General features: G+C 41.4%; 1 protein-coding gene across 1 annotated transcript in view; it reads left to right on the forward strand.

The window, feature by feature from the left end:
• Positions 1–1,234: 1,234 nt before the first annotated feature.
• The window catches only part of LOC121002662 (adhesive plaque matrix protein-like), a 78,188-nt gene continuing 52,088 nt past the window's right edge, over positions 1,235–27,334 (forward strand). The window contains exon 1 of the mRNA XM_040434095.1: positions 1,235–1,388. Within this exon, the coding sequence (XP_040290029.1) occupies positions 1,235–1,388 (154 nt within the window). The remainder of the gene's footprint in view (positions 1,389–27,334) is intronic.

The raw sequence follows: 27,334 nt of genomic DNA on the forward strand, positions 1-27,334 counted from the left end.
TGCAGCAGAGAGCTCACAGGTCATGGCTCAGCAGGACTGTCGGGGCTCTGTAGAGCAGGATCATACTGCTAGTGACTGCATTGATATGACTGTATGTGATATTACTGATGATGTTTCTGCAGAGGGGAGCGCTTCACAGTGTGTGTGGGATTTGGGGTCATCTCTAGAGTCAGGTCCACCATTAGATCAGCCTTCAGAGGCTTGTGACCCGCAGAGTATTATGGATGATGGTGGGGAGGGGGCTGTACAGTCTGATGCACAGCACTTCCCCCCTTTAGTTACACCAGAAGTGTCAGACCCTCATAGTGCAGGCGGTCAGCAGCCACCACAGCGCCCCCAAGTACAGCAGGAGGGTGGAACTGGTGGTGTCTCCTCTGGTAATGCCTGGAGCCGTGGGTCACCATCCTTCAGGTCTAATGTGAACTATACAGGTCAGGCTTTTAAGAGGAGGAACGTGGTCAGGTTCAGGCATAGAGGGGCCAAGGAGGAGTTGCCTGACAGGAGGTTTGTGGTCCGTGAACTTCTGTGCCACCAAATGGGTTTCCTGCCATCTAACATCCTGGCAGTGATAAACCTTCCTGACAGGCAGGGGTATGACGTCAGCTTTAAACTCATGTCTGACCTGGACCGCTTCTGGGCTCATTTCGCCCTGGTGAGAGATGCTGATGGCTGGAATAAGTTCAGCCTCATCCCCATCTCTAGACCGGACACAGCAAATGTCACCATAATATTCTGGAACGAGTCAGTACCACAGCAGGATATTGTTGTGTGGCTAAAAAGACACTGTGACCTAATGTCAGATCTGACCAAGACCAGGGACGAGGATGGCATATGGACTGGGGGGTGGAAGGTCCTGGTAAAGTTACGGCAGGTTAACAACATCACCCAACATCTGCCCAACTCATTCTTTATTGGCCGGGAGAAAGGGGTATGCTTCTATGCGGGTCAGCCTAGAAAATGTTTTAAATGAGGAAAGGCAGGTCATATTGCGAGTGTGTGCACCCTGGTAAAATGTAATTTATGCGGGGAGATCGGCCATGTCAGCGCCACCTGCCAGAACATCCGGTGCAACCTCTGTGGTAGGATCGGTCACTCCCACAGGGACTGTCCAGATGCCTGGCATAATGTTTGTAAGGACTTCCCTGATGAGGACTTGCTGGAAGTGGCAGATGACCTAGAGGAGGAGACGCTGTTGTCAGGGTCAGCAGTGACACCGCCCGAGCCTCAGCGCAACATGGGTGACAACATAGGTGACATAGTGCCTGACCAGTCCCAGCCAGGAGCCACTGAGGGGAACGGGGAGGTCACTGAGCAGGTTGTGGGCACGTCGTCTTCTGCCCCAGCATCAATAAATCCGCAGAAGAAACGGAAGAAGGACAAAACCAGCCGTAAGCCTGAGGGGGAATGGACCACTGTCCAAAAACCTTCCAAAAAGAAAGTAGACCCCGGGTCAGGTGTCATGACTATCACAAATAGGTACGGTGTCCTATCAGCGTCAGACGCTGAGGAAGAGATGGAGAGAGAGTTAAAGAGGGTGGTAGATGAATTTAATGAGGACCAAGAGGGCGATCCCCCCACAAAAAGGAAACCCCCGCGAGCTAAACGTCTGTCCGAATCAGACATGGAGACAGGTGGTCGGCAGGTGGGCTCAGACCCAGATCTATGATGATGGGGGGAATATCTCTGCTACTTGTGCTTTGCTTTGATGGCTGACTTTACCCTTAAAGTGTTCTCCAGTAATGTGAACAGTGTCAGAGTGAGGAGGACCAGGCATGTGGTTTATGAACATCTAAGGTCTCTTGATGCTGATGTCTTTTTCTTACAAGAGACACGTTTGAATACATTAGGACTCTTACGGGAAGCCGAGCGTGAATGGCGGTCTGGTCCATCCTTTTGGTCACTGGCTGTAGAACCAAGTGCCGGGGTCTCTATCCTCTTTAACACCAATGATGTAACTATACATAGGTTGACAGACGTATTGATGGGAAGGTGCCTAATTCTGGAAGTTACTATTCGGGGTAGGAGGCTCCGTCTTATAAATATCTATGGTTCGCAGACAGTGACTGAAAGGGTTAACCTTTATAATGAAGTGAAGCCATATCTCTTCACATCTATCCCTGTCATCATGGCTGGAGATTTCAATGCCACCAGGACATCTTGTGACAGGACCTCTAATAGGCCTCTTACCAGAGACTCCAAGGTCATAAACAGAATTATTCAACAGGCCGGGTTGTCAGATGTGTTTGTGCAGGGTGGTCGGAAACCAAAATTTACTTATTTTTGTGGTGAAAGAAGAAGTCGGATAGATTTAGCTCTGGTGAGTCCTACAGAGACCATTGGTGAAAAAGATGAGAAGATCGTCCCTTATTCAGAACGTCTGGCCTTATATTTCTGTTTGGGTGTCACATAGTGTTCTGGGACAGGTAGAGGGTTATGGAGACTTAATTCCAGTCTATTAGAAGACCCTTCGGTTCAGAGCCATGTTCACTCTCTTATACGGAGTCAGCTAGAGAGAGTGGACTTTTATGACAATATGGCCGACTGGTGGGAGGATGTCAAGGATGAGATCAGATCCCTCTTAAAGATACTGTCAGTTATAAAGGGGAAGAGTAAGTATGGCCAGTATCTCAAGCTGCGGAAAGAATTGGAGTCACTATATTCGGCGGGAGGGGATGACCAACAAAGGATAGACCAGCTGAAATCTGAGATAAGGCAGTATCAGTACAGCAGGTACACCTCCCTGGTTCTTGAACGGGATTATGGGACCTTAGGGTCTCCTGATCCCTTTGAGAATTGCCGGGAGCGAGTGGCAAATAAATCTGTCACCGGTCTCACTGACCCCCAGGGTGTTTTGCAAGAATCTCGGGAGGGTATCCTGGGGGTGGTGAGATCTTACTATGCTGACTTGTTTCAGAGGAAGGTTTTGGATAGAGACAAGATGACCTAATTCTTGGAGGCAACTCCGCTCCCTGATACTAATGATTTAGACTTTTCTCCTTTGACAGCAGATTTGACGGTGGCGGAGGTTAAAGAGGTAATTGATAAGTTACATCTGAAGAAGGCACCAGGTCCAGATGGGATAACAGCAGAATTCTATAGGACATTCAGAGACCTCTTGGCCCCAATCCTCGTGGATGTATATACAAATTGTCTAGAAAGTCACCTGATGCCTCCATCCATGAGAGTGTCCTCGCTGATTCTGCTGTCCAAAGGTAAAGAGCCGAGTGACATCAAGAACTGGAGGCCGATTGCCCTCTTGAATGTCGACAGAAAGATTCTGGCAAAAATTCTGTTTTCTAGATTAGTTTGTCTGTCCTCAGCACTGTTGTCAGGCTGTCAGTTTGGCACAGTAGAAGGGCGGAACATCTCTGGAGCAGTCATCTCGATAAGGGAGATGTTTGAGAGATGTAAAGCCCTGAGGGGTGGGAGATATGTTGTGAGTCTTGACCAGGCTAAAGCCTTTGACAGAGTAGATCATGAGTATCTATGGGCCACTTTGTCAAAGTACGGTATTCCGGGGCAATTCATCGATTGGCTGAAGACTCTGCATTGCGAGGCTGAGAGCTTTCCTCTGGTCAATGGTTGGCAGGGTGATACCTTCAGGGTTGAGGCAGGGGTTAGACAGGGTTGCCCACTGAGTCCGCTGCTGTATGTATTTGCCTTAGACCCATTCTTGAGGTCACTGCATGAGTGTGGTTTTCAGGGGGTGCCAGTCCCCCATTGCCTGCCCCTGAGTGTTGTTGCCTATGCGGATGATGTGACTGTAGTGATATCTGAGCCTCGTGAGGTGGAGATGTTGTCTGCGGCCATCAGAAGTTATTCGGAGGCCTCAGGGTCTCTGGTCAACCTTGAGAAGAGTCAAGCTCTCTGGATATCAGACAGTGATCCAGACTTTGATCTGCCACAATTTGTGAGAGCCTCCACCTATATTAAAATCCTAGGGGTCAAATTTGGGAGGAATGATAACGCCAAACTAAATTGGGAAGAGAAGTTGGAAGCCGGAAATGCAAAGGTTCAGCGATGGAAGAACTGGAGGCTGACCTATAGAGAAAGGGTTAAAATGTTGAAGACTTACCTGGTCCCTGTCTTCTTGTATGTCTCTGTCGTTTTTCCTTTGCCGGAATCTTTCTCCGCTAGGCTCTTTAGCCTGTTCTTCCAACTGTTGTGGGGGAACAGGTTGAACCTGATAAAAAGAGGGATCACCTACCTACAGAGGAGAGAGGGTGGGTTGGATATGCTGAATCCAAGGGTGTTCTTTGACTCCATGTTTCTAAAAGTTAATTTTGGTTGCCTGGACTCAGAGAACAGCTTCCTGTGGGTGAATAGTATCAGGGACTGGATAATGCCTTTTGCAGAGTCTTGGGTGCGAGGCGGCAGTCTCAAGAGGGGTCAATGGACGAGTGACTACCTCCCCCAGTACCTGGACTATGGACTGAAGTGTGTGAGAAGGTGGAAGATAGAGAAGTCCTACATTGAGGGTAAGCCAAGGAAAGATCTATACGTGAGGGTCTGTAGGGCTTACTTTTGTTCTCCACTTGTCTTGAGGGATTGTGTGACTAGCACTTTACAAGAAAGTCTGAAGCTCCTCAATGGGAATCGACTCCCCGCCAAATTATTTGACATAGCTTGGTTGTCATTACATGGAAAGCTATTTGTTAGGGGTAACCTGAAATTTTTAAGTGTTTCAGATAGGAACTGTCCTCTCGGTTGTCAGCAGGAGGAGACGATGGAGCACTTAATATCTGACTGCAGGGGTGGGAGGAGAATATGGGAAGAGGTGTCACAAAAGCTAAACATCCCATTACTGCAGTCCCTGAGTTATCCTGATATAATCTATGCTGTTCCATCCAGAAATAGGAATGTAGACAGGGGGACAATGTACCTGATCATATCTGTCATAAAATACTACCATTGGCACATGAGAACCCGCGTGTCTATACACAATGAGCCATTCCACCACACCACAGCCGTAAGCCAAATAATGTCTGAGCTCCAGTGGGTTAACTCATTAGAGATAAGGAGTAACCCGAATAATAGGAAATTATGGAGAAATGTGTCTTTGGTTTAAAACAGAAAATATGATGTTATTTTGTGTGTTTTTTTCTCTTCTTTTTCCTCCCCAGCAAATGTGGACTTTCTAAGTTTAATATGATTCTATAGTCATTTTAGTTGAGTAGTCATTGTGTGTACAATGCCTGTTATTTTTTGTTTTTGTAAGAATGTATTTTAATTGTATTTTTTTTGTTTGTTTTCACAATAAAAATTGCCTCCTATGTACAAGAATATAACTGCTATAATACTGACTCCTATATACAAGAATATAACTACTATAATACTGCTCCTATGTACAAGAATATAACTACTATAATACTGCTCCTATGTACAAGAATATAACTACTATAATACTGCTCCTATGTACAAGAATATAACTACTATAATACTGCCTCCTATGTACAAGAATATAACTACTATAATACTGCCTCCGATGTACAAGAATATAACTACTATAATACTGCCTCCTATGTACATGAATATAACTACTATAATACTGCCTCCGATGTACAAGAATATAACTACTATAATACTGCTCCTATGTACAAGAATATAACTACTATAATACTGCTCCTATGTACAAGAATATAACTACTATAATACTGCCTCCGATGTACAAGAATATAACTACTATAATACTGCTCCTATGTACAGGAATATAACTACTATAATACTGCCTCCTATGTACAAGAATATAACTACTATAATACTGCTCCTATGTACAAGAATATAACTGCTATAATACTGCCTCCTATGTACAAGAATATACCTACTATAATACTGCTCCTATGTACAGGAATATAACTACTATAATACTGCCTCCTATGTACAGTAATATACCTACTATAATACTGCTCCTATGTACAAGAATATAACTGCTATAATACTGCCTCCTATGTACAAGAATATAACTACTATAATACTGCTCCTATGTACAAGACTATAACTACTATAATACTGCCTCCTATGTACAAGAATATAACTACTATAATACTGCTCCTATGTACAGGAATATAACTACTATAATGCTGCTCCTATGTACAAGAATATACCTACTATAATACTGCCTCCTATGTACAAGAATATAACTACTATAATACTGCCTCCTATGTACAAGGATATAACTACTATAATACTGCTCCTATGTATAAGAATATAACTACTATAATACTGCTCCTATGTACAAGAATATAACTACTATAATACTGCTCCTATGTACAAGAATATAACTACTATAATACTGCTCCTATGTACAAGAATATAACTACTATAATACTGCTCCTATGTACAAGAATATAACTACTATAATACTGCTCCTATGTACAAGAATATAACTACTCTAATACTGCTCCTATGTACAAGAATATAACTACTATAATACTGCTCCTATGTACAAGAATATAACTACTATAATACTGCTCCTATGTACAGGAATATAACTACTATAATACTGCTCCTATGTACAAGACTATACTATAATACTGCCTCCTATGTACAAGAATATAACTACTATAATACTGCTCCTATGTACAAGAATATAACTACTATAATACTGCTCCTATGTACAAGAATATAACTACTATAATACTGCTCCTATGTACAAGAATATAACTACTATAATACTGCCTCCTATGCACAAGAATATAACTACTATAATACTGCTCCTATGTACAGATGTATACATCCGTCCTGCCACTATTTCGCTGTCGGTGCAGCAGGGCAGTACGCGGTGAGAGGCCGCCGGACTAAAAAGTCGGACATACAGTACTTTTAGTCCAGCGGCCTCTCGCCGTGCACTGTCGTGCTGCGCCGGAGCTCTGCCCCGTCCCCATTATAGTCAATGGGGACAGAGCGGCGGCACGGCGAAATAGCAGCAGGACGGATCCGAGAGGGTGAACAGCCTGTCGGATCCGTCCTGCCGCTAGTGTGAAAGTCCCCTTAGTGAGGTGCAGTATACTGTCTCTGTACATCTTCTGGTAGCAGGGAGCTCCGTGTTTGCATTATATGTGTCAGGTCTTCTGGTGCCATTAATTATAAATTATGCTGGTGTGGCGTGCTTACGGTGTGTAATATATGGCGGGTCTTGTTATTAACACTAATAACGCTCGGCTGTTGGATAAACAGGACATTCTTCCCTCTGCGCTGTGACTGACAGAAGCAGTTGCTTCTCCTGGAATCTAAACCCCCTCCCCCCCCCCCCCCCCCCATGCTTACACAGAGAAGGAATCAAGATCTTATAATGGGACGATTGTGTAATTACTGACGATTAATATATATACAATACAATTGATACAAGATGGGACACGGCCTCTAGCCTGGATACAAGATGAGATACGGCATCTAGCCTGGATACAAGATGAGATACGGCCTCTAGCCTGGATACAAGATGAGATACGGCCTCTAGCCTGGATACAAGATGAGATACGGCATCTAGCCTGGATACAAGATGAGATACGGCCTCTAGCCTGGATACAAGATGAGATACGGCCTCTAGCCTAGATACAAGATGAGATACGGCATCTAGCCTAGATACAAGATGAGATACGGCCTCTAGCCTGGATACAAGATGAGATACGGCCTCTAGCCTGGATACAAGATGAGACACGGCCTCTAGCCTAGATACAAGATGAGATACGGCATCTAGCCTAGATACAAGATGAGATACGGCATCTAGCCTGGATACAAGATGAGATACGGCCTCTAGCCTGGATACAAGATGAGATACGGCCTCTAGCCTGGATACAAGATGAGATACGGCCTCTAGCCTGGATACAAGATGAGATACAGCCTCTAGCCTGGATACAAGATGAGACACGGCCTCTAGCCTAGATACAAGATGAGATACGGCCTCTAGCCTGGATACAAGATGAGATACGGCCTCTAGCCTAGATACAAGATGAGATACGGCATCTAGCCTAGATACAAGATGAGATACGGCCTCTAGCCTGGATACAAGATGAGATACGGCCTCTAGCCTGGATACAAGATGAGATACGGCCTCTAGACTAGATACAAGATGGGATTCGGCCTCTAGCCTGGATACAAGATGAGATACGGCCTCTAGCCTGGATACAAGATGAGATACGGCCTCTAGCCTGGATACAAGATGAGATACGGCCTCTAGCCTGGATACAAGATGAGATACGGCCTCTAGCCTGGATACAAGATGAGATACGGCCTCTAGACTAGATACAAGATGGGATTCGGCCTCTAGCCTGGATACAAGATGAGATACGGCCTCTAGCCTGGATACAAGATGAGATACGGCCTCTAGACTAGATACAAGATGAGATACGGCCTCTAGCCTGGATACAAGATGAGATAGTAACAAAGTACATAAGGCTTGTCATCCTGCAAGTTGATGCAGAGGAAGGAAAAAAAAACTGTGAGGTAGAAGCCAATTTGCTTCACTTTAAGGGAAAAAATTCCTTCCCGACTCCAATCAGGCATCAGAATAACTCCCTGGATCAACGACCCCTCTCTAGTAGCTATAGCCTGTAATATTATTACACTCCAGAAATACATCCAGGCCCCTCCTGAATTCCTTTATTGTACTCACCATCACCACCTCCTCAGGCAGAGAGTTCCATAGTCTCACTGCTCTTACCGTAAAGAGTCCATAGTCTCACTGCTCTTACAGTAAAGAGTCCATAGTCTCACTGCTCTTACAGTAAAGAGTCCATAGTCTCACTGCTCTTACAGTAAAGAGTCCATAGTCTCACTGCTCTTACAGTATAGAGTCCATAGTCTCACTGCTCTTACAGTATAGAGTCCATAGTCTCACTGCTCTTACAGTATGGAGTCCATAGTCTCACTGCTCTTACAGTAAAGAGTCCATAGTCTCACTGCTCTTACAGTATAGAGTCCATAGTCTCACTGCTCTTACAGTATAGAGTCCATAGTCTCACTGCTCTTATAGTATAGAGTCCATAGTCTCACTGCTCTTACAGTAAAGAGTCCATAGTCTCACTGCTCTTACAGTATAGAGTCCATAGTCTCACTGCTCTTACAGTAAAGAGTCCATAGTCTCACTGCTCTTACAGTAAAGAGTCCATAGTCTCACTGCTCTTACAGTATAGAGTCCATAGTCTCACTGCTCTTACCGTAAAGAGTCCATAGTCTCACTGCTCTTACAGTATAGAGTCCATAGTCTCACTGCTCTTACAGTAAAGAGTCCATAGTCTCACTGCTCTTACAGTAAAGAGTCCATAGTCTCACTGCTCTTACAGTATAGAGTCCATAGTCTCACTGCTCTTACCGTAAAGAGTCCATAGTCTCACTGCTCTTACAGTATAGAGTCCATAGTCTCACTGCTCTTACAGTAAAGAGTCCATAGTCTCACTGCTCTTACAGTAAAGAGTCCATAGTCTCACTGCTCTTACAGTATAGAGTCCATAGTCTCACTGCTCTTACAGTATAGAGTCCATAGTCTCACTGCTCTTACAGTAAAGAGTCCATAGTCTCACTGCTCTTACCGTAAAGAATCCATAGTCTCACTGCTCTTACAGTATAGAGTCCATAGTCTCACTGCTCTTACAGTAAAGAGTCCATAGTCTCACTGCTCTTACAGTAAAGATTCCACAGTCTCACTGCTCTTACAGTATAGAGTCCACAGTCTCACTGCTCTTACAGTAAAGAGTCCATAGTCTCACTGCTCTTACAGTATAGAGTCCATAGTCTCACTGCTCTTACCGTAAAGAGTCCATAGTCTCACTGCTCTTACAGTATAGAGTCCATAGTCTCACTGCTCTTACAGTAAAGAGTCCATAGTCTCACTGCTCTTACAGTAAAGAGTCCATAGTCTCATTGCTCTTACAGTATAGAGTCCATAGTCTCACTGCTCTTACAGTATAGAGTCCATAGTCTCACTGCTCTTACAGTAAAGAGTCCATAGTCTCACTGCTCTTACAGTAAAGAGTCCATAGTCTCACTGTTCTTACAGTAAAGAGTCCATAGTCTCACTGCTCTTACAGTATAGAGTCCATAGTCTCACTGCTCTTACAGTAAAGAGTCCATAGTCTCACTGCTCTTACCGTAAAGAATCCATAGTCTCACTGCTCTTACAGTATAGAGTCCATAGTCTCACTGCTCTTACAGTAAAGAGTCCATAGTCTCACTGCTCTTACAGTAAAGAGTCCATAGTCTCACTGCTCTTACAGTAAAGAGTCCATAGTCTCACTGCTCTTACAGTATAGAGTCCATAGTCTCACTGCTCTTACAGTAAAGAGTCCATAGTCTCACTGCTCTTACAGTAAAGAATCCATAGTCTCACTGCTCTTACAGTATAGAGTCCATAGTCTCACTGCTCTTACAGTAAAGAGTCCATAGTCTCACAGCTCTTACAGTAAAGAGTCCATAGTCTCACTGCTCTTACAGTAAAGAGTCCATAGTCTCACTGCTCTTACAGTAAAGAGTCCATAGTCTCACTGCTCTTACAGTAAAGAGTCCATAGTCTCACTGCTCTTACCGTAAAGAATCCATAGTCTCACTGCTCTTACAGTATAGAGTCCATAGTCTCACTGCTCTTACAGTAAAGAGTCCATAGTCTCACTGCTCTTACAGTAAAGAATCCATAGTCTCACTGCTCTTACAGTATAGAGTCCACAGTCTCACTGCTCTTACAGTAAAGAGTCCATAGTCTCACTGCTCTTACAGTAAAGAATCCATAGTCTCACTGCTCTTACAGTATAGAGTCCACAGTCTCACTGCTCTTACAGTAAAGAGTCCATAGTCTCACTGCTCTTACAGTATAGAGTCCATAGTCTCACTGCTCTTACCGTAAAGAGTCCATAGTCTCACTGCTCTTACAGTATAGAGTCCATAGTCTCACTGCTCTTACAGTAAAGAGTCCATAGTCTCACTGCTCTTACAGTAAAGAGTCCATAGTCTCACAGCTCTTACAGTAAAGAGTCCATAGTCTCACTGCTCTTACAGTAAAGAGTCCATAGTCTCACTGCTCTTACAGTAAAGAGTCCATAGTCTCACTGCTCTTACCGTAAAGAATCCATAGTCTCACTGCTCTTACAGTATAGAGTCCATAGTCTCACTGCTCTTACAGTAAAGAGTCCATAGTCTCACTGCTCTTACAGTAAAGAATCCATAGTCTCACTGCTCTTACAGTATAGAGTCCACAGTCTCACTGCTCTTACAGTAAAGAGTCCATAGTCTCACTGCTCTTACAGTATAGAGTCCATAGTCTCACTGCTCTTACCGTAAAGAGTCCATAGTCTCACTGCTCTTACAGTATAGAGTCCATAGTCTCACTGCTCTTACAGTATAGAGTCCATAGTCTCATTGCTCTTACAGTATAGAGTCCATAGTCTCACTGCTCTTACAGTATAGAGTCCATAGTCTCACTGCTCTTACAGTAAAGAGTCCATAGTCTCACTGCTCTTACCGTAAAGAATCCATAGTCTCACTGCTCTTACAGTATAGAGTCCATAGTCTCACTGCTCTTACAGTAAAGAGTCCATAGTCTCACTGCTCTTACAGTAAAGAATCCATAGTCTCACTGCTCTTACAGTATAGAGTCCATAGTCTCACTGCTCTTACCGTAAAGAGTCCATAGTCTCACTGCTCTTACAGTATAGAGTCCATAGTCTCACTGCTCTTACAGTAAAGAGTCCATAGTCTCACTGCTCTTACAGTAAAGAGTCCATAGTCTCACTGCTCTTACAGTATAGAGTCCATAGTCTCACTGCTCTTACCGTAAAGAGTCCATAGTCTCACTGCTCTTACAGTATAGAGTCCATAGTCTCACTGCTCTTACAGTAAAGAGTCCATAGTCTCACTGCTCTTACAGTAAAGAGTCCATAGTCTCACTGCTCTTACAGTATAGAGTCCATAGTCTCACTGCTCTTACAGTAAAGAGTCCATAGTCTCACTGCTCTTACAGTAAAGAATCCATAGTCTCACTGCTCTTACAGTAAAGAGTCCATAGTCTAACTGCTCTTACAGTAAAGAGTCCATAGTCTCAGTGCTCTTACAGTAAAGAGTCCATAGTCTCAGTGCTCTTACAGTAAAGAGTCCATAGTCTCAGTGCTCTTACAGTATAGAGTCCATAGTCTCACTGCTCTTACAGTAAAGAGTCCATAGTCTCACTGCTCTTACAGTAAAGAGTCCATAGTCTCACTGCTCTTACAGTAAAGAGTCCATAGTCTCACTGCTCTTACAGTAAAGAGTCCATAGTCTCACTGCTCTTACAGTAAAGAGTCCATAGTCTCACTGCTCTTACAGTAAAGAGTCCATAGTCTCACTGCTCTTACAGTAACGAGTCCATAGTCTCACTGCTCTTACAGTAAAGAGTCCATAGTCTCACTGCTCTTACAGTAAAGAGTCCATAGTCTCACTGCTCTTACAGTAAAGAGTCCATAGTCTCACTGCTCTTACAGTAAAGAGTCCATAGTCTCACTGCTCTTACAGTAAAGAGTCCATAGTCTCACTGCTCTTACAGTAAAGAGTCCATAGTCTCACTGCTCTTACAGTAAAGAGTCCATAGTCTCACTGCTCTTACAGTAAAGAGTCCATAGTCTCACTGCTCTTACAGTAAAGAGTCCATAGTCTCACTGCTCTTACAGCAAAGAGTCCATAGTCTCACTGCTCTTACAGTAAAGAGTCCATAGTCTCACTGCTCTTACAGTAAAGAGTCCATAGTCTCACTGCTCTTACAGTAAAGAGTCCATAGTCTCACTGCTCTTACAGTAAAGAGTCCATAGTCTCACTGCTCTTACAGTAAAGAGTCCATAGTCTCACTGCTCTTACAGTAAAGAGTCCATAGTCTCACTGCTCTTACAGTAAAGAGTCCATAGTCTCACTGCTCTTACAGTAAAGAGTCCATAGTCTCACTGCTCTTACAGTAAAGAGTCCATAGTCTCACTGCTCTTACAGTAAAGAGTCCATAGTCTCACTGCTCTTACAGTAAAGAGTCCATAGTCTCACTGCTCTTACAGTAAAGAGTCCATAGTCTCACTGCTCTTACAGTAAAGGGTCCATAGTCTCACTGCTCTTACAGTAAAGGGTCCATAGTCTCACTGCTCTTACAGTATAGAGTCCATAGTCTCACTGCTCTTACAGTAAAGAGTCCATAGTCTCACCGCTCTTACTGTAAAGAGTCCATAGTCTCACTGCTCTTACAGTATAGAGTCCATAGTCTCACCGCTCTTACAGTAAAGAGTCCATAGTCTCACTGCTCTTACAGTAAAGAGTCCATAGTCTCACTGCTCTTACAGTAAAGAGTCCATAGTCTCACCGCTCTTACAGTAAAGAGTCCATAGTCTCACTGCTCTTACCGTAAAGAATCCTCTTCTATGTTTGTGTACAAACCTTCTTTCCTCCAGACGCAGAAGATGTCCCCTCGTCACAGTCACAGTCCTGGGGATAAATAGATGATGGGAGTGATCTCTGTACTGACCCCTGATATATTTATACATAGTAATTAGATCTCCCCTCAGTCGTCTTTTTTCTAACGTAAATAAACCTAATTTTGATAATCTTTCTGGGTCCTGTAGTTGCCCCATTCCAGTTATTACTTTAGTTGCCCTCCTCTGAACCCTCTCCAGCTCTGCTATGTCTGCCTTGTTTACAGGAGCCCAGAACTGTACACAGTCCTCCATGTGTGGTCTGACTAGTGATGTGTAAAGTGGTAGGACTATGTTCTCATCACCGCCATCTATGCCCCTTTTGATGCAACCCATTATCTTATTGGCCTTGGCAGCAGCTGCCTGACACTGGTTTTTACAGCTTAGTTTGCTGTTCACAAAATTTCCTAGGTCCTTTTCCATGTCAGTGTTACCCAGTGTTTTACCATTTAGTATGTACGGGTGACTTGCATTATTCCTTCCCATGTGCATAACCTTACATTTGTCAGTGTTAAACCTCATCTGCCACTTATCTGCCCAAGACTCCAATCTACCCTGATCCCTCTGTAGTAGTATACTGTCCTCTGTAGTGTATATACAGTATACTGTCCTCTGTAGTATATATACAGTATACTGTCCTCTGTAGTGTATATATACAGTATACTGTCCTCTGTAGTATATACAGTATACTGTCCTCTGTAGTATATATATATATACAGTATACTGTCCTCTGTAGTATATATACAGTATACTGTCCTCTGTAGTGTATATACAGTATACTGTCCTCTGTAGCATATATACAGTATACTGTCCTCTGTAGTATATATATATACAGTATACTGTCCTCTGTAGTATATATAGTATACTGTCCTCTGTAGTATATATACAGTATACTGTCCTCTGTAGTGTATATATACAGTATACTGTCCTCTGTAGTATATATACTGTATACTGTCCTCTGTAGTATATATATATATATATATACAGTATACTGTCCTCTGTAGTATATATACATTATACTGTCCTCTATAGTATATATATAGTATACTGTCCTCTGTAGTATATATACAGTATACTATCCTCTGTAGTATATATACAGTATACTGTACTCTGTAGTATATATACAGTATACTGTCCTCTGTAGTGTATATATACAGTATACTGTCCTCTGTAGTATATATACCATATACTGTCGTCTGTAGTATATATATATACAGTATACTGTCCTCTGTAGTATATATACAGTATACTGTCCTCTGTAGTGTATATACAGTATACTGTCCTCTATAGTATATATATATATAGTATACTGTCCTCTGTAGTATATATACAGTATACTATCCTCTGTAGTATATATACAGTATACTGTACTCTGTAGTATATATACAGTATACTGTCCTCTGTAGTGTATATATACAGTATACTGTCCTCTGTAGTATATATACCGTATACTGTCCTCTGTAGTATATATACAGTATCCTGTCCTCTGTAGTGTATATATACCGTATACTGTCCTCTGTAGTATATATACAGTATACTGTCCTCTGTAGTGTATATATACAGTATACTGTCCTCTGTAGTATATATACCGTATACTGTCCTCTGTAGTATATATATATACAGTATACTGTCCTCTGTAGTATATATACAGTATACTGTCCTCTGTAGTGTATATACAGTATACTGTCCTCTATAGTATATATATAGTATACTGTCCTCTGTAGTATATATACAGTATACTATCCTCTGTAGTATATATACTGTACTCTGTAGTATATATACAGTATACTGTCCTCTGTAGTGTATATATACAGTATACTGTCCTCTGTAGTATATATACCGTATACTGTCCTCTGTAGTATATATATATACAGTATACTGTCCTCTGTAGTATATATACAGTATACTGTCCTCTGTAGTGTATATACAGTATACTGTCCTCTATAGTATATATACAGTATACTGTACTCTGTAGTATATATACAGTATACTGTCCTCTGTAGTGTATATATACAGTATACTGTCCTCTGTAGTATATATACCGTATACTGTCCTCTGTAGTATATATACAGTATCCTGTCCTCTGTAGTGTATATATACCGTATACTGTCCTCTGTAGTATATATACAGTATACTGTCCTCTGTAGTGTATATACAGTATACTGTCCTCTGTAGTGTATATACAGTATACTGTCCTCTGTAGTGTATATACAGTATACTGTCCTCTGTAGTGTATATACAGTATACTGTCCTCTGTAGTGTATATACAGTATACTGTCCTCTGTAGTGTATATACAGTATACTGTCCTCTGTAGTGTATATACAGTATACTGTCCTCTGTAGTGTATATACAGTATACTGTCCTCTGTAGTATATATATATACAGTATACTGTCCTCTGTAGTATATACAGTATACTGTCCTCTGTAGTATATATGTACAGTATACTATCCTCTGTAGTATATATACAGTATACTGTCCTCTGTAGTATATATATAGTATTCTGTCCTCTGTAGTATATATATAGTATACTGTCCTCTGTAGTATATATACAGTATACTGTCCTCTGTAGTGTATATATACAGTATACAATTCTCTGTAGTATATATACAGTATCCTGTCCTCTGTAATATATTTATACAGTATACTGTACTCTGTAGTGTATATATACAGTATACTGTCCTCTGCAATATATATATATACAGTATACTGTCCTCTGTAGTATATATATAAATAGTATACTTTCCTCTGTAGTATATATATATATATATATATATATAGTATACTTTCCTCTGTAGTATATATATACAGTATACTGTCCTCTGTAGTATATATATACTATACTTTCCTCTGTAGAATATATATACAGTATACTGTCATCTGTAGTATATATATACAGTATACTGTCCTCTGTAATATATATATACAGTAGACTGTCCTTTGTAATATATATATATACAGTATACTTTCCTCTGTAGTATATATATATATATATAGTATACTGTCCTCTGTAGTGTATATATAGTATACTGTCCTCTGTAGTATATATACAGTATTTTGCCCTCTGTAGTGTATATACAGTATACTGTCCTCTGTAGTGTATATATAGTATACTGTCCTCTGTAGTATATATATACAGTATTTTGCCCTCTGTAGTATATATATAGTATACTTTTCTCTGTAGAATATTGTAACGGAACTCCTAGCACCCCGACCGGGTACCTCCGTCGATAGGTGCTCCTAGTGCTTCCAGAGGACTCCAAGCACTCCACTTGACACCGACAGCACTGCAGACCCCACGAACCGCCGAAGCTTGGTGGAGGTCTCGCCGTCTCCTACCCACCCTGGACCTACGACAAGGCTCCAGGCTCCAGGCTCCAGTGGGTGGACCTCTCCTAAATCCAGAGACAGGAACCAGGAGCAAGCTCTTACAAGAGCTTATACTCAGGGGAGTATTGTGATATAGCAATCCCCAAGAGTGTAGTTATCCCATGAGCCAAACATGAGCCAAGACTTCATGAAGGTATAAAACAGGAACTCTCTTTATTTTAACACACAAGCATTGATTTATACACATCTTCCAACAAAGTTACCACCCCAGGGTTTTGTAAAAACAGCCAATAACCACGTACAATACACTCAGACACTCCCACACAAAAAAATCCTCCCCTCTGTCCGTGATAGAATTACCTCACACTGGGTTGATGCAATCATCACAGGCAGACGAATACACAATATCCTCTGTCCTGGAGACAACCGAGAAGTAACCCAGTGGCGAGGTTGGTTTCGCCACACATCTCCCCCTCCCAGGGAAGACTAACCAGATACCTGACCTCACGGTCAGTACCTGAGTTAGTCTGGCAGTCCAACCACAACCCAATACTGGACCTGTTGAATTTTGTATGTCCCCAGCTGTTGAGTGGGCATCTGCGACTCCTTGCTCCCTTGTGGTTCTCTAGCTTGGAGCTGTAGGTACTTGGTGGGCAAAGGCCGACTGCGCTCTGCCCAGATGCCAGCTCTTCCGCTGGGGTAGCCTGTGGGAAGTCCGGCTCTGGAGCAGAGGATAGGGGAGGGCAGAGGCCGACTGCGCTCTGCCCAGATGCCAGCTCTTCCGCTGGGGTAGCCTGTGGGAAGTCCGGCTCTGGAGAAGAGGATAGGGGAGGGCAGAGGCCAGCGGCGCTCTGCCCTGATGCCAGCGCTTCAGCTGGGGTGCATGGTGCCAACTCCTGCTGGGTAGTAAATGAATGGTTAGGGCAGAGGCCAGCGGCGCTCTGCTCTGATGCCAGCTCTTCTGCTGGAGAGGGGTCAGTGGGGTTTAAAGCCTTACCCACTACACTCAGTATTGGGCTGGGAGAGAGCTTTGGAGGGGGGCTATCACTTACCCCCTCCTCTGGATACCCCCTCTGCCGCTGGGGAGAGAGACCAACTGTCTCCTCTCCCTGTAGAGTATACTGCCGCTGGGTAGTGAGACCGGCTGTCTCCACTACCAGTGATTCTGGTTGTTGCAGAGGTGAGGGACCGACAATCTCCTCTCCCTGTACTCCCAGTGGCAGTTGGGGATCTGGGCCGCCTCCCCAGCCACCCTGTTGGGACGGTGGAGTGACTACAGTCCCATCTCCACCTGCCGACTGGGGTTCCTCCCAGTACCAGTCTATGAAGTCCCCTACTTCCACAGTTGGTGAGGAAGTAGGGGATACCTCAGCTGTGACTTGCCAGGGGTAGGGCTGCAGGTCTGGGCCTGGTATCCAACTGTCTTGTATCTTGCGCTGGGCTTGAATGGAGCGAAACAACTGTTGATAATCTTGCTCCAGCTCCCACTCCCTTTGGACCAGAAAGGTCAGATCTGCCCTCACCCCACTAGTTGTAGGCCAATTGTGCAAGTCCCACCTGTAGTCAGTAATGTCCCAAAATCTAGACTCTTCTGTGCTCCCAAAGTCAATGTCTTCAAAAGACTCCCACAATAATCCAGGGCAATTATATTGCTCACCTTCGGGCTTGGCGTACTCCTCCATCCATGGAGACTGTCGTACTGTGTCCCACCAGGTTTCCTGCCATACCAGTGTCTCAAGCTCTGACACCCACTCGGTCAATGGTTGCTCTCCCAGTAGAGGTAGTCGCAGCGCCAATAGCATTCGCAATCTCTGCTCCTCACTGGGAAGACTCTCACCCCTCCGACGCTGCACGTCCTCCAGGGCCTGGTGCCATACGCCTTTCCGCTCTGCATCCCTGTAATCCGGGTGATCTTCCTCATGGAATGCTGTGCAGGAACCAACGGCATCCATATTGCTGTAGCCAGGGACGCTGTACGGATACTAGCGTTGCCCTCAATATACTCCACGAACGGTGTCTCCGAGCTGCTTCTCCTCACACTAGGATGCCATCCCACTGCTTGCCACCAATGTAACGGAACGCCTAGCACCCCGACCGGGTACCTCCGTCGATAGGTGCTCCTAGTGCTTCCAGAGGACTCCAAGCACTCCACTTGACACCGTCAACACTGCAGACCCCACGAACCGTCGAAGCTTGGTGGAGGTCTCGCCGTCTCCTACCCACCCTGGACCTACGACAAGCTCCAGGCTCCAGTGGGTGAACCTCTCCTAAATCCAGAGACAGGAACCAGGAGCAAGCTCTTACAAGAGCTTATACTCAGGGGAGTATTATGATATAGCAATCCCCAAGAGTGTAGTTATCCCATGAGCCAAACATGAGCCAAGACTTCATGAAGGTATAAAACAGGAACTCTCTTTATTTTAACACACAAGCATTTTATACACATCTTCCAACAAAGTTACCACCCCAGGGTTTTGTAAAAACAGCCAATAACCACGTACAATACACTCAGACACTTCCACACAAAATCCTCCCCTCTGTCCGTGATAGAATTACCTCACACTGGGTTGATGCAATCATCACAGGCAGAGGAATACACAATATCCTCTGTCCTGGAGACAACCGAAAAGTAATTCAATTATCTCTCAGGACAAAGGACATCGCCAATACACACAGAGAGACAATGGAACCTACCTCCCTACTCAACGTATACAAGGTCCCACCCTTTTCAATACACATAGACATTTAACATCCCAAAATGGCACGAATTAGACCAGGGTTCAAGTTAGTCCAAGTCCTTTGTGAACAAATGAGGCCTGGCTGATGAGAGGGCCCATAATCCTGGGGCAAGAGGCTAGTACCCAGGCCCTTCCAAAACCCAGTGGCGAGGTTGGTTTCGCCACAAATATATATACAGTATACTGTCCTCTGTAGTATATATATACAGTATACTGTCCTCTGTAATATATTTATACATTATACTGTCCTCTGTAGTGTATATATACAGTATACTGTCTTCTGTAGTATATATACAGTATACTGTCCTCTGTAGTATATATACAGTATACTGTCCTCTGTAATATATATATATATATATACAGTATACTGTCCTCTGTAGTATATATACAGTATACTGTCTTCTGTAGTATATATACAGTATACTGTCCTCTGTAGTATATATACAGTATACTGCCCTCTGTAATATATATATATACAGTATACTGTCCTCTGTAGTATATATATAGTATACTTTCCTCTGTAGTATATATATATATATACAGTATACTGTCCTCTGTAGTATATATATAGTATACTGTCCTCTGTAGTATATATATAGTATACTTTCCTCTGTAGTATATATATAGTATACTTTCCTCTGTAGTATATATACAGTATACTGTCCTCTGTAGTATATATATATATAGTATACTGTCCTCTGTAGTATATATATAGTATACTGTACTCTGTAGTAAATAAATACTGTATACTGTCCTCTGTAGTATATATATATATATATATACAGTATACTGTCCTCTGTAGTGTATATATATATATATAGTATACTGTACTCTGTAGTGTATATATATACAGTATACTGTACTCTGTTTATATATATATACAGTATATTGTCCTCTGTAGTATATATACAGTATACTGTCCTCTGTAGTATATATAGTATACTGTACTCTGTAGTATATATATACACAGTATACTGTCCTCTGTAGTATATATATAGTATACTGTACTCTGTAGTAAATATATACAGTATTCTGTCCTCTGTAGTATATATACAGTATACTGTCCTCTGTAGTATATATATATACAGTATACTGTACTCTGTTTATATATATATACAGTATATTGTCCTCTGTAGTATATATACAGTATACTGTCCTCTGTAGTATATATAGTATACTGTACTCTGTAGTATATATATATACAGTATACTGTCCTCTGTAGTATATATACAGTATACTGTCCTCTGTAGTATATATACAGTATACTGTCCTCTGTAGTATATATAGTATACTGTACTCTGTAGTAAATATATACAGTATACTGTCCTCTGTAGTGTATATATATACAGTATACTGTCCTCTGTAGTGTGTATATATATACAGTATACTGTCCTCTGTAGTATATATATACAGTATACTGTCCTCTGTAGTATATATATACAGTATACTGTACTGTTTATATATATATATATATATACAGTATATTGTCCTCTGTAGTGTATATATAGTATATTGTCCTCTGTAGTGTATATACAGTATACTGTCCTCTGTAGTATATATATAGTATACTGTCCTCTGTAGTATATATACAGTATACTGTCCTCTGTAGTATATATATATAGTATACTGTACTCTGTAGTGTATATATATACACAATATACTGTCCTCTGTAGTATATATATAGTATACTGTACTCTGTAGTGTATATACAGTATACTGTCCTCTGTAGTATATATATACAGTATATTGTCCTCTGTAGTATATATACAGTATACTGTCCTCTGTAGTATATATATAGTATACTGTCCTCTGTAGTATATATACAGTATACTGTCCTCTGTAGTATATATACAGTCTACTGTCCTCTGTAGTGTATATACAGTATACTGTCCTCTGTAGTGTATATACAGTATACTGTCCTCTGTAGTATATATACAGTCTACTGTCCTCTGTAGTGTATATACAGTATACTGTCCTCTGTAGTGTATATACAGTATACTGTCCTCTGTAGTATATATATAGTATACTGTCCTCTGTAGTGTATATACAGTATACTGTCCTCTGTAGTATATATATAGTATACTGTCCTCTGTAGTATATATATAGTATACTGTCCTCTGTAGTGTATATACAGTATACTGTCCTCTGTAGTATATATACAGTATACTGTCCTCTGTAGTATATATATAGTATACTGTCCTCTGTAGTGTATATATAGTATACTGTCCTCTGTAGTATATATATAGTATACTGTACTCTGTAGTATATATATACACAATATACTGTCCTCTGTAGTATATATACAGTATAATGTCCCCTGTAGTATATATACAGTATACTGTCCTCTGTAGTATATATATAGTATACTGTACTCTGTAGTATATATATACACAATACAGGGAGTGCAGAATTATTAGGCAAGTTGTATTTTTGAGGATTAATTTTATTATTGAACAACAACCATGTTCTCAATGAACCCAAAAAACTCATTAATATCAAAGCTGAATATTTTTGGAAGTAGTTTTTAGTTTGTTTTTAGTTTTAGCTATTTTAGGGGGATATCTGTGTGTGCAGGTGACTATTACTGTGCATAATTATTAGGCAACTTAACAAAAAACAAATATATGCCCATTTCAATTATTTATTTTTACCAGTGAAACCAATATAACATCTCAACATTCACAAATATACATTTCTGACATTCAAAAACAAAACAAAAACAAATCAGTGACCAATATAGCCACCTTTCTTTGCAAGGACACTCAAAAGCCTGCCATCCATGGATTCTGTCAGTGTTTTGATCTGTTCACCATCAACATTGCGTGCAGCAGCAACCACAGCCTCCCAGACACTGTTCAGAGAGGTGTACTGTTTTCCCTCCTTGTAAATCTCACATTTGATGATGGACCACAGGTTCTCAATGGGGTTCAGATCAGGTGAACAAGGAGGCCATGTCATTAGATTTTCTTCTTTTATACCCTTTCTTGCCAGCCACGCTGTGGAGTACTTGGACGCGTGTGATGGAGCATTGTCCTGCATGAAAATCATTTTTTTCTTGAAGGATGCAGACTTCTTCCTGTACCACTGCTTGAAGAAGGTGTCTTCCAGAAACTGGCAGTAGGACTGGGAGTTGAGCTTGACTCCATCCTCAACCCGAAAAGGCCCCACAAGCTCATCTTTGATGATACCAGCCCAAACCAGTACTCCACCTCCACCTTGCTGGCGTCTGAGTCGGACTGGAGCTCTCTGCCCTTTACCAATCCAGCCACGGGCCCATCCATTTGGCCCATCAAGACTCACTCTCATTTCATCAGTCCATAAAACCTTAGAAAAATCAGTCTTGAGATATTTCTTGGCCCAGTCTTGACGTTTCAGCTTGTGTGTCTTGTTCAGTGGTGGTCGTCTTTCAGCCTTTCTTACCTTGGCCATGTCTCTGAGTATTACACAGCTTGTGCTTTTGGGCACTCCAGTGATGTTGCAGCTCTGAAATATGGCCAAACTGGTGTCAAGTGGCATCTTGGCAGCTGCACGCTTGACTTTTTTCAATTCATGGGCAGTTATTTTGCGCCTTGGTTTTTCCACACGCTTCTTGCGACCCTGTTGACTATTTTGAATGAAACGCTTGATTGTTCGATGATCACGCTTCAGAAGCTTTGCAATTTTAAGAGTGCTGCATCCCTCTGCAAGATATCTCACTATTTTTGACTTTTCTGAGCCTGTCAAGTCCTTCTTTTGACCCATTTTGCCAAATGAAAGGAAGTTGCCTAATAATTATGCACACCTAATATAGGGTGTTGATGTCATTAGACCACACCCCTTCTCATTACAGAGATGCACATCACCTAATATGCTTAATTGGTAGTAGGCTTTCGAGCCTATACAGCTTGGAGTAAGACAACATGCATAAAGAGGATGATGTGGTCAAAATACTCATTTGCCTAATAATTCTGCACGCAGTGTATACTGTCCTCTGTAGTATATATATAGTATACTGTCCTCTGTAGTATATATATAGTATACTGTACTCTGTAGTATATATATAGTATACTGTCCTCTGTAGTATATATATAGTATACTGTCCTCTGTAGTATATATATAGTATACTGTCCTCTGTAGTATATATATAGTATACTGTCCTCTGTAGTATATATACAGTATACTGTCCTCTGTAGTGTATATATACAGTATACTATCCTCTGTAGTATATATACAGTACTGTCCTCTGTAGTATATATAGTATACTGTCCTCTGTAGTATATATATAGTATACTGTCCTCTGTAGTATATATATAGTATACTGTCCTCTGTAGTATATATATAGTATACTGTCCTCTGTAGTATATATACAGTATACTGTCCTCTGTAGTGTATATATACAGTATACTATCCTCTGTAGTATATATACAGTACTGTCCTCTGTAGTATATATAGTATACTGTACTCTGTAGTATATATATACACAGTATACTGTCCTCTGTAGTATATATATAGTATACTGTACTCTGTAGTAAATATATACAGTATTCTGTCCTCTGTAAGATTTAAAAGAAGAATTGTGATGGCACACTCGCATTTGGTTTATACTAAAAGGTATTTATTATTGTTGTTTAAAATATTTGTTGTTTATTATGGATAAAATAGGTAAATAAAATGGTAGGGTAAAGTGACCAATCTTGATTTATTATCTGAGATGGGATGAGGTTGATCTAAGACATATAATAAAGATGGTCAGTGATGCATGGGATCAGTATGTCCCAAAGGATCCAGCTAGTATTCAATTGTTTGAAGGTTCATTCAACAAGTTCAGTGAATTCAACAAAGATAATAAGGGTCACAAAAGTCCTTCAGGATACATATTAATATTAATTCAGTCCTATAAGCCAGTAGTATTCCAGAAGGATATTCGATATAGTACAGTCGTGGCCAAAAGTTTTGAGAATGACACAAATATTAGTTTTCACGAAGTTTGCTGCTAAACTGCTTTTAGATCTTTGTTTCCGTTGTTTCTGTGATGTAGTGAAATATAATTACACGCACTTCATACGTTTCAAAGGCTTTTATCGACAATTACATGACATTTATGCAAAGAGTCAGTATTTGCAGTGTTGGCCCTTCTTTTTCAGGACCTCTGCAATCCGACTGGGCATGCTCTCAATCACCTTCTGGGCCAATTCCTGACTGATACAACCCATTCTTTCATAATCACTTCTTGGAGTTTGTCAGAATTAGTGGGTTTTTGTTTGTCCACCCGCCTCTTGAGGATTGACCACAAGTTCTCAATGGGATTAAGATCTGGGGAGTTTCCAGGCCATGGACCCAAAATGTCCACGTTTTGGTCCCCGAGCCACTTAGTTATCACTTTTGCCTTATGGCACGGTGCTCCATCGTGCTGGAAAATGCATTGTTCTTCACCAAACTGTGGTTGGATTGTTGGAAGAAGTTGCTGTTGGAGGGTGTTTTGGTGCCATTCTTTATTCATGGCTGTGTTTTTGGGCAATATTGTGAGTGAGCCCACTCCCTTGGATGAGAAGCAACCCCACACATGAATGGTCTCAGGATGCTTTACTGTTGGCATGACACAGGACTGATGGTAGCGCTCACCTTTTCTTCTCCGGACAAGCCTTTTTCCAGATGCCCCAAACAATCGGAAAGAGGCTTCATCGGAGAATATGACTTTGCCCTAGTCCTCAGCAGTCCATTCACCAAACTTTCTGCAGAAGATCAATCTGTCCCTGATGTTTTTTTTGGAGAGAAGTGGCTTCTTTGCTGCCCTTCTTGACACCAGGCCATCTTCCAAAAGTCTTGGCCTCACTGTGCGTGCAGATGCGCTCACACCTGCCTGCGGCCATTCCTGAGCAAGCTCTGCACTGGTGGCACTCCGATCCCGCAGCTGAATCCTCTTTAGGAGACGATCCTGGCGCTTGCTGGACTTTCTTGGACGCCCTGAAGCCTTCTTAACAAGAATTGAACCTCTTTCCTTGAAGTTCTTGATGATCCTATAAATTGTTGATTGAGGTGCAATCTTGGTAGCCACAATATCCTTGCCTGTGAAGCCATTTTTTTGCAGGTCACCGTTTCTTTGCAGGTCACCATGGTTAACAATGGAAGAACAATGATTTCAATCATCACCCTCCTTTTAACATGCAAATAAGTATTATAAAAACTTAAGCAGCAACTTTTCCAATTTCCAATATTTATCTAATTCTCAAAACTTTTGGCCACGACTGTAGTACGTGAATAAATAAATAATAATAACAAGAAGTCCGTGCAAATGAGTGAACAAATATAATATAAATATACAAATAAAATAGAATAAAAATGTTTAAAAAAAATAGTGTTCTTGTTTTGAAAAAATGTAAATGAACTAGAAGAAGCGGAATACTTTTGGTCTTGTATCCGCAGAATTTTCAGTTATTCAGTCACCCGCCTGTTGAAGAGAGAGCGTCTCTCATAACAGGATATCAATTTGCTGGAAAGAAGTTCACAAGTTGGCTTTCCAGTTTATGTTGTTGGGTACGACAGTTATTCGTATTGTAGTATATATATTATATTGCGAATGGACAATAAAGAGTATATGTACTTTACCACTCTTCGGTCTGTTGAGTTGTCTTCCGTCCTGCAAGGACCTGCGTGGCGTCCCACGTGATCGCTTGCCTTACCATGTGATGTTCCACGTGATAGTGATTCAGCCTAACGTCACACGGTTTCGGGTTCCTGATTGGTCAATCTTGTTGACTGTAGGAAATTTGAAGAATACCGCTGTTAGTGATGTTCGCGCCGTGTATTCTTTGGCTGGAACAAGAAGTTTTAGTCCAATTTGCTGTATTCCTTTTAATCCTCACTGCTTCCTCAGACCATACGCGTTTCGGGACAAATTCTAGTCCCTTCCTCAGTGGTTAAATGGTGATATGTCCAGAGCAAGTGGGGGTTTAAAAGTAGTCCTCTTTAAGGGGGTGTTGCCCTAATCTTGTTGAGTTAATTGGAAGTCATGGACTGGATTTCTTTAGCAGTTGAAGTTTTTTTTAAACATTGTTTATTTTAGACGTGTCGGAGGAAATGTTTGTATTATAATGTTTCATAATGTTGCCTTATGCCGCAGATACAGATGTACTCATGTATTACAGATATTGTCCGTAAATTATTAGGAATATTAAAAATATTAAACATATTTGCTTTGAGAAACATGCATTGGGAGGTCCCTGCGTTTATTATGCGGTTTCTGTGTGACTTTTTTTAGAGGTAGTTTTTTGGGTTGATAACTACTGGATATATATTTTTCATATTCTACTGTGAATTTCTTCTCTTTCTTGGTCCTTATATTGATGTTTTGGGTATATTGGTAGCTGGTATTGTAGAGATCTTCTACTTAGAAGTTTTGATGGTCTGGTAGATAGTGTGTAGCGTCAGTGTTCATTTTTGGGTGAATATGACTGATAAATGAATATGTGTGCAAGGAAGGGGGGCCTCAATATTAGGAGGTTCCGTGCGTTTATTGTGTGGTTTCTATGCAGCTTTTTTTAAAGAAAAGTTTTTGGGGTTAAAAACTGCTGGGTATATGTACTTCATATTGTACTGTAGATTTCTTCTCTTTCTTGGTCAATATATTAGTGTTTTGGTTAAGTTAGTGACTCATATTGTAGTGATTGTTCTACTTAGAAGTTTTGCTGGTCTGGTAGGTAATGTGTTCAGTAATGTGGTAGTGTGCATCAGTGTTCAGTATTTTTTCTTTTTTGGTGGATGTCCTCTATAGTATATATACAGTATACTGTCCTCTGTAATATATTTATACAGTATACTGTCTTCTATAGTGTATATATACTGGAGATCCGTTACGGATCTCCTGGCACCCCGACCGGGT

This window comes from Bufo bufo, chromosome 5 (genome assembly GCF_905171765.1).
Source record: "Bufo bufo chromosome 5, aBufBuf1.1, whole genome shotgun sequence".
Taxonomy (NCBI): domain Eukaryota; kingdom Metazoa; phylum Chordata; class Amphibia; order Anura; family Bufonidae; genus Bufo; species Bufo bufo.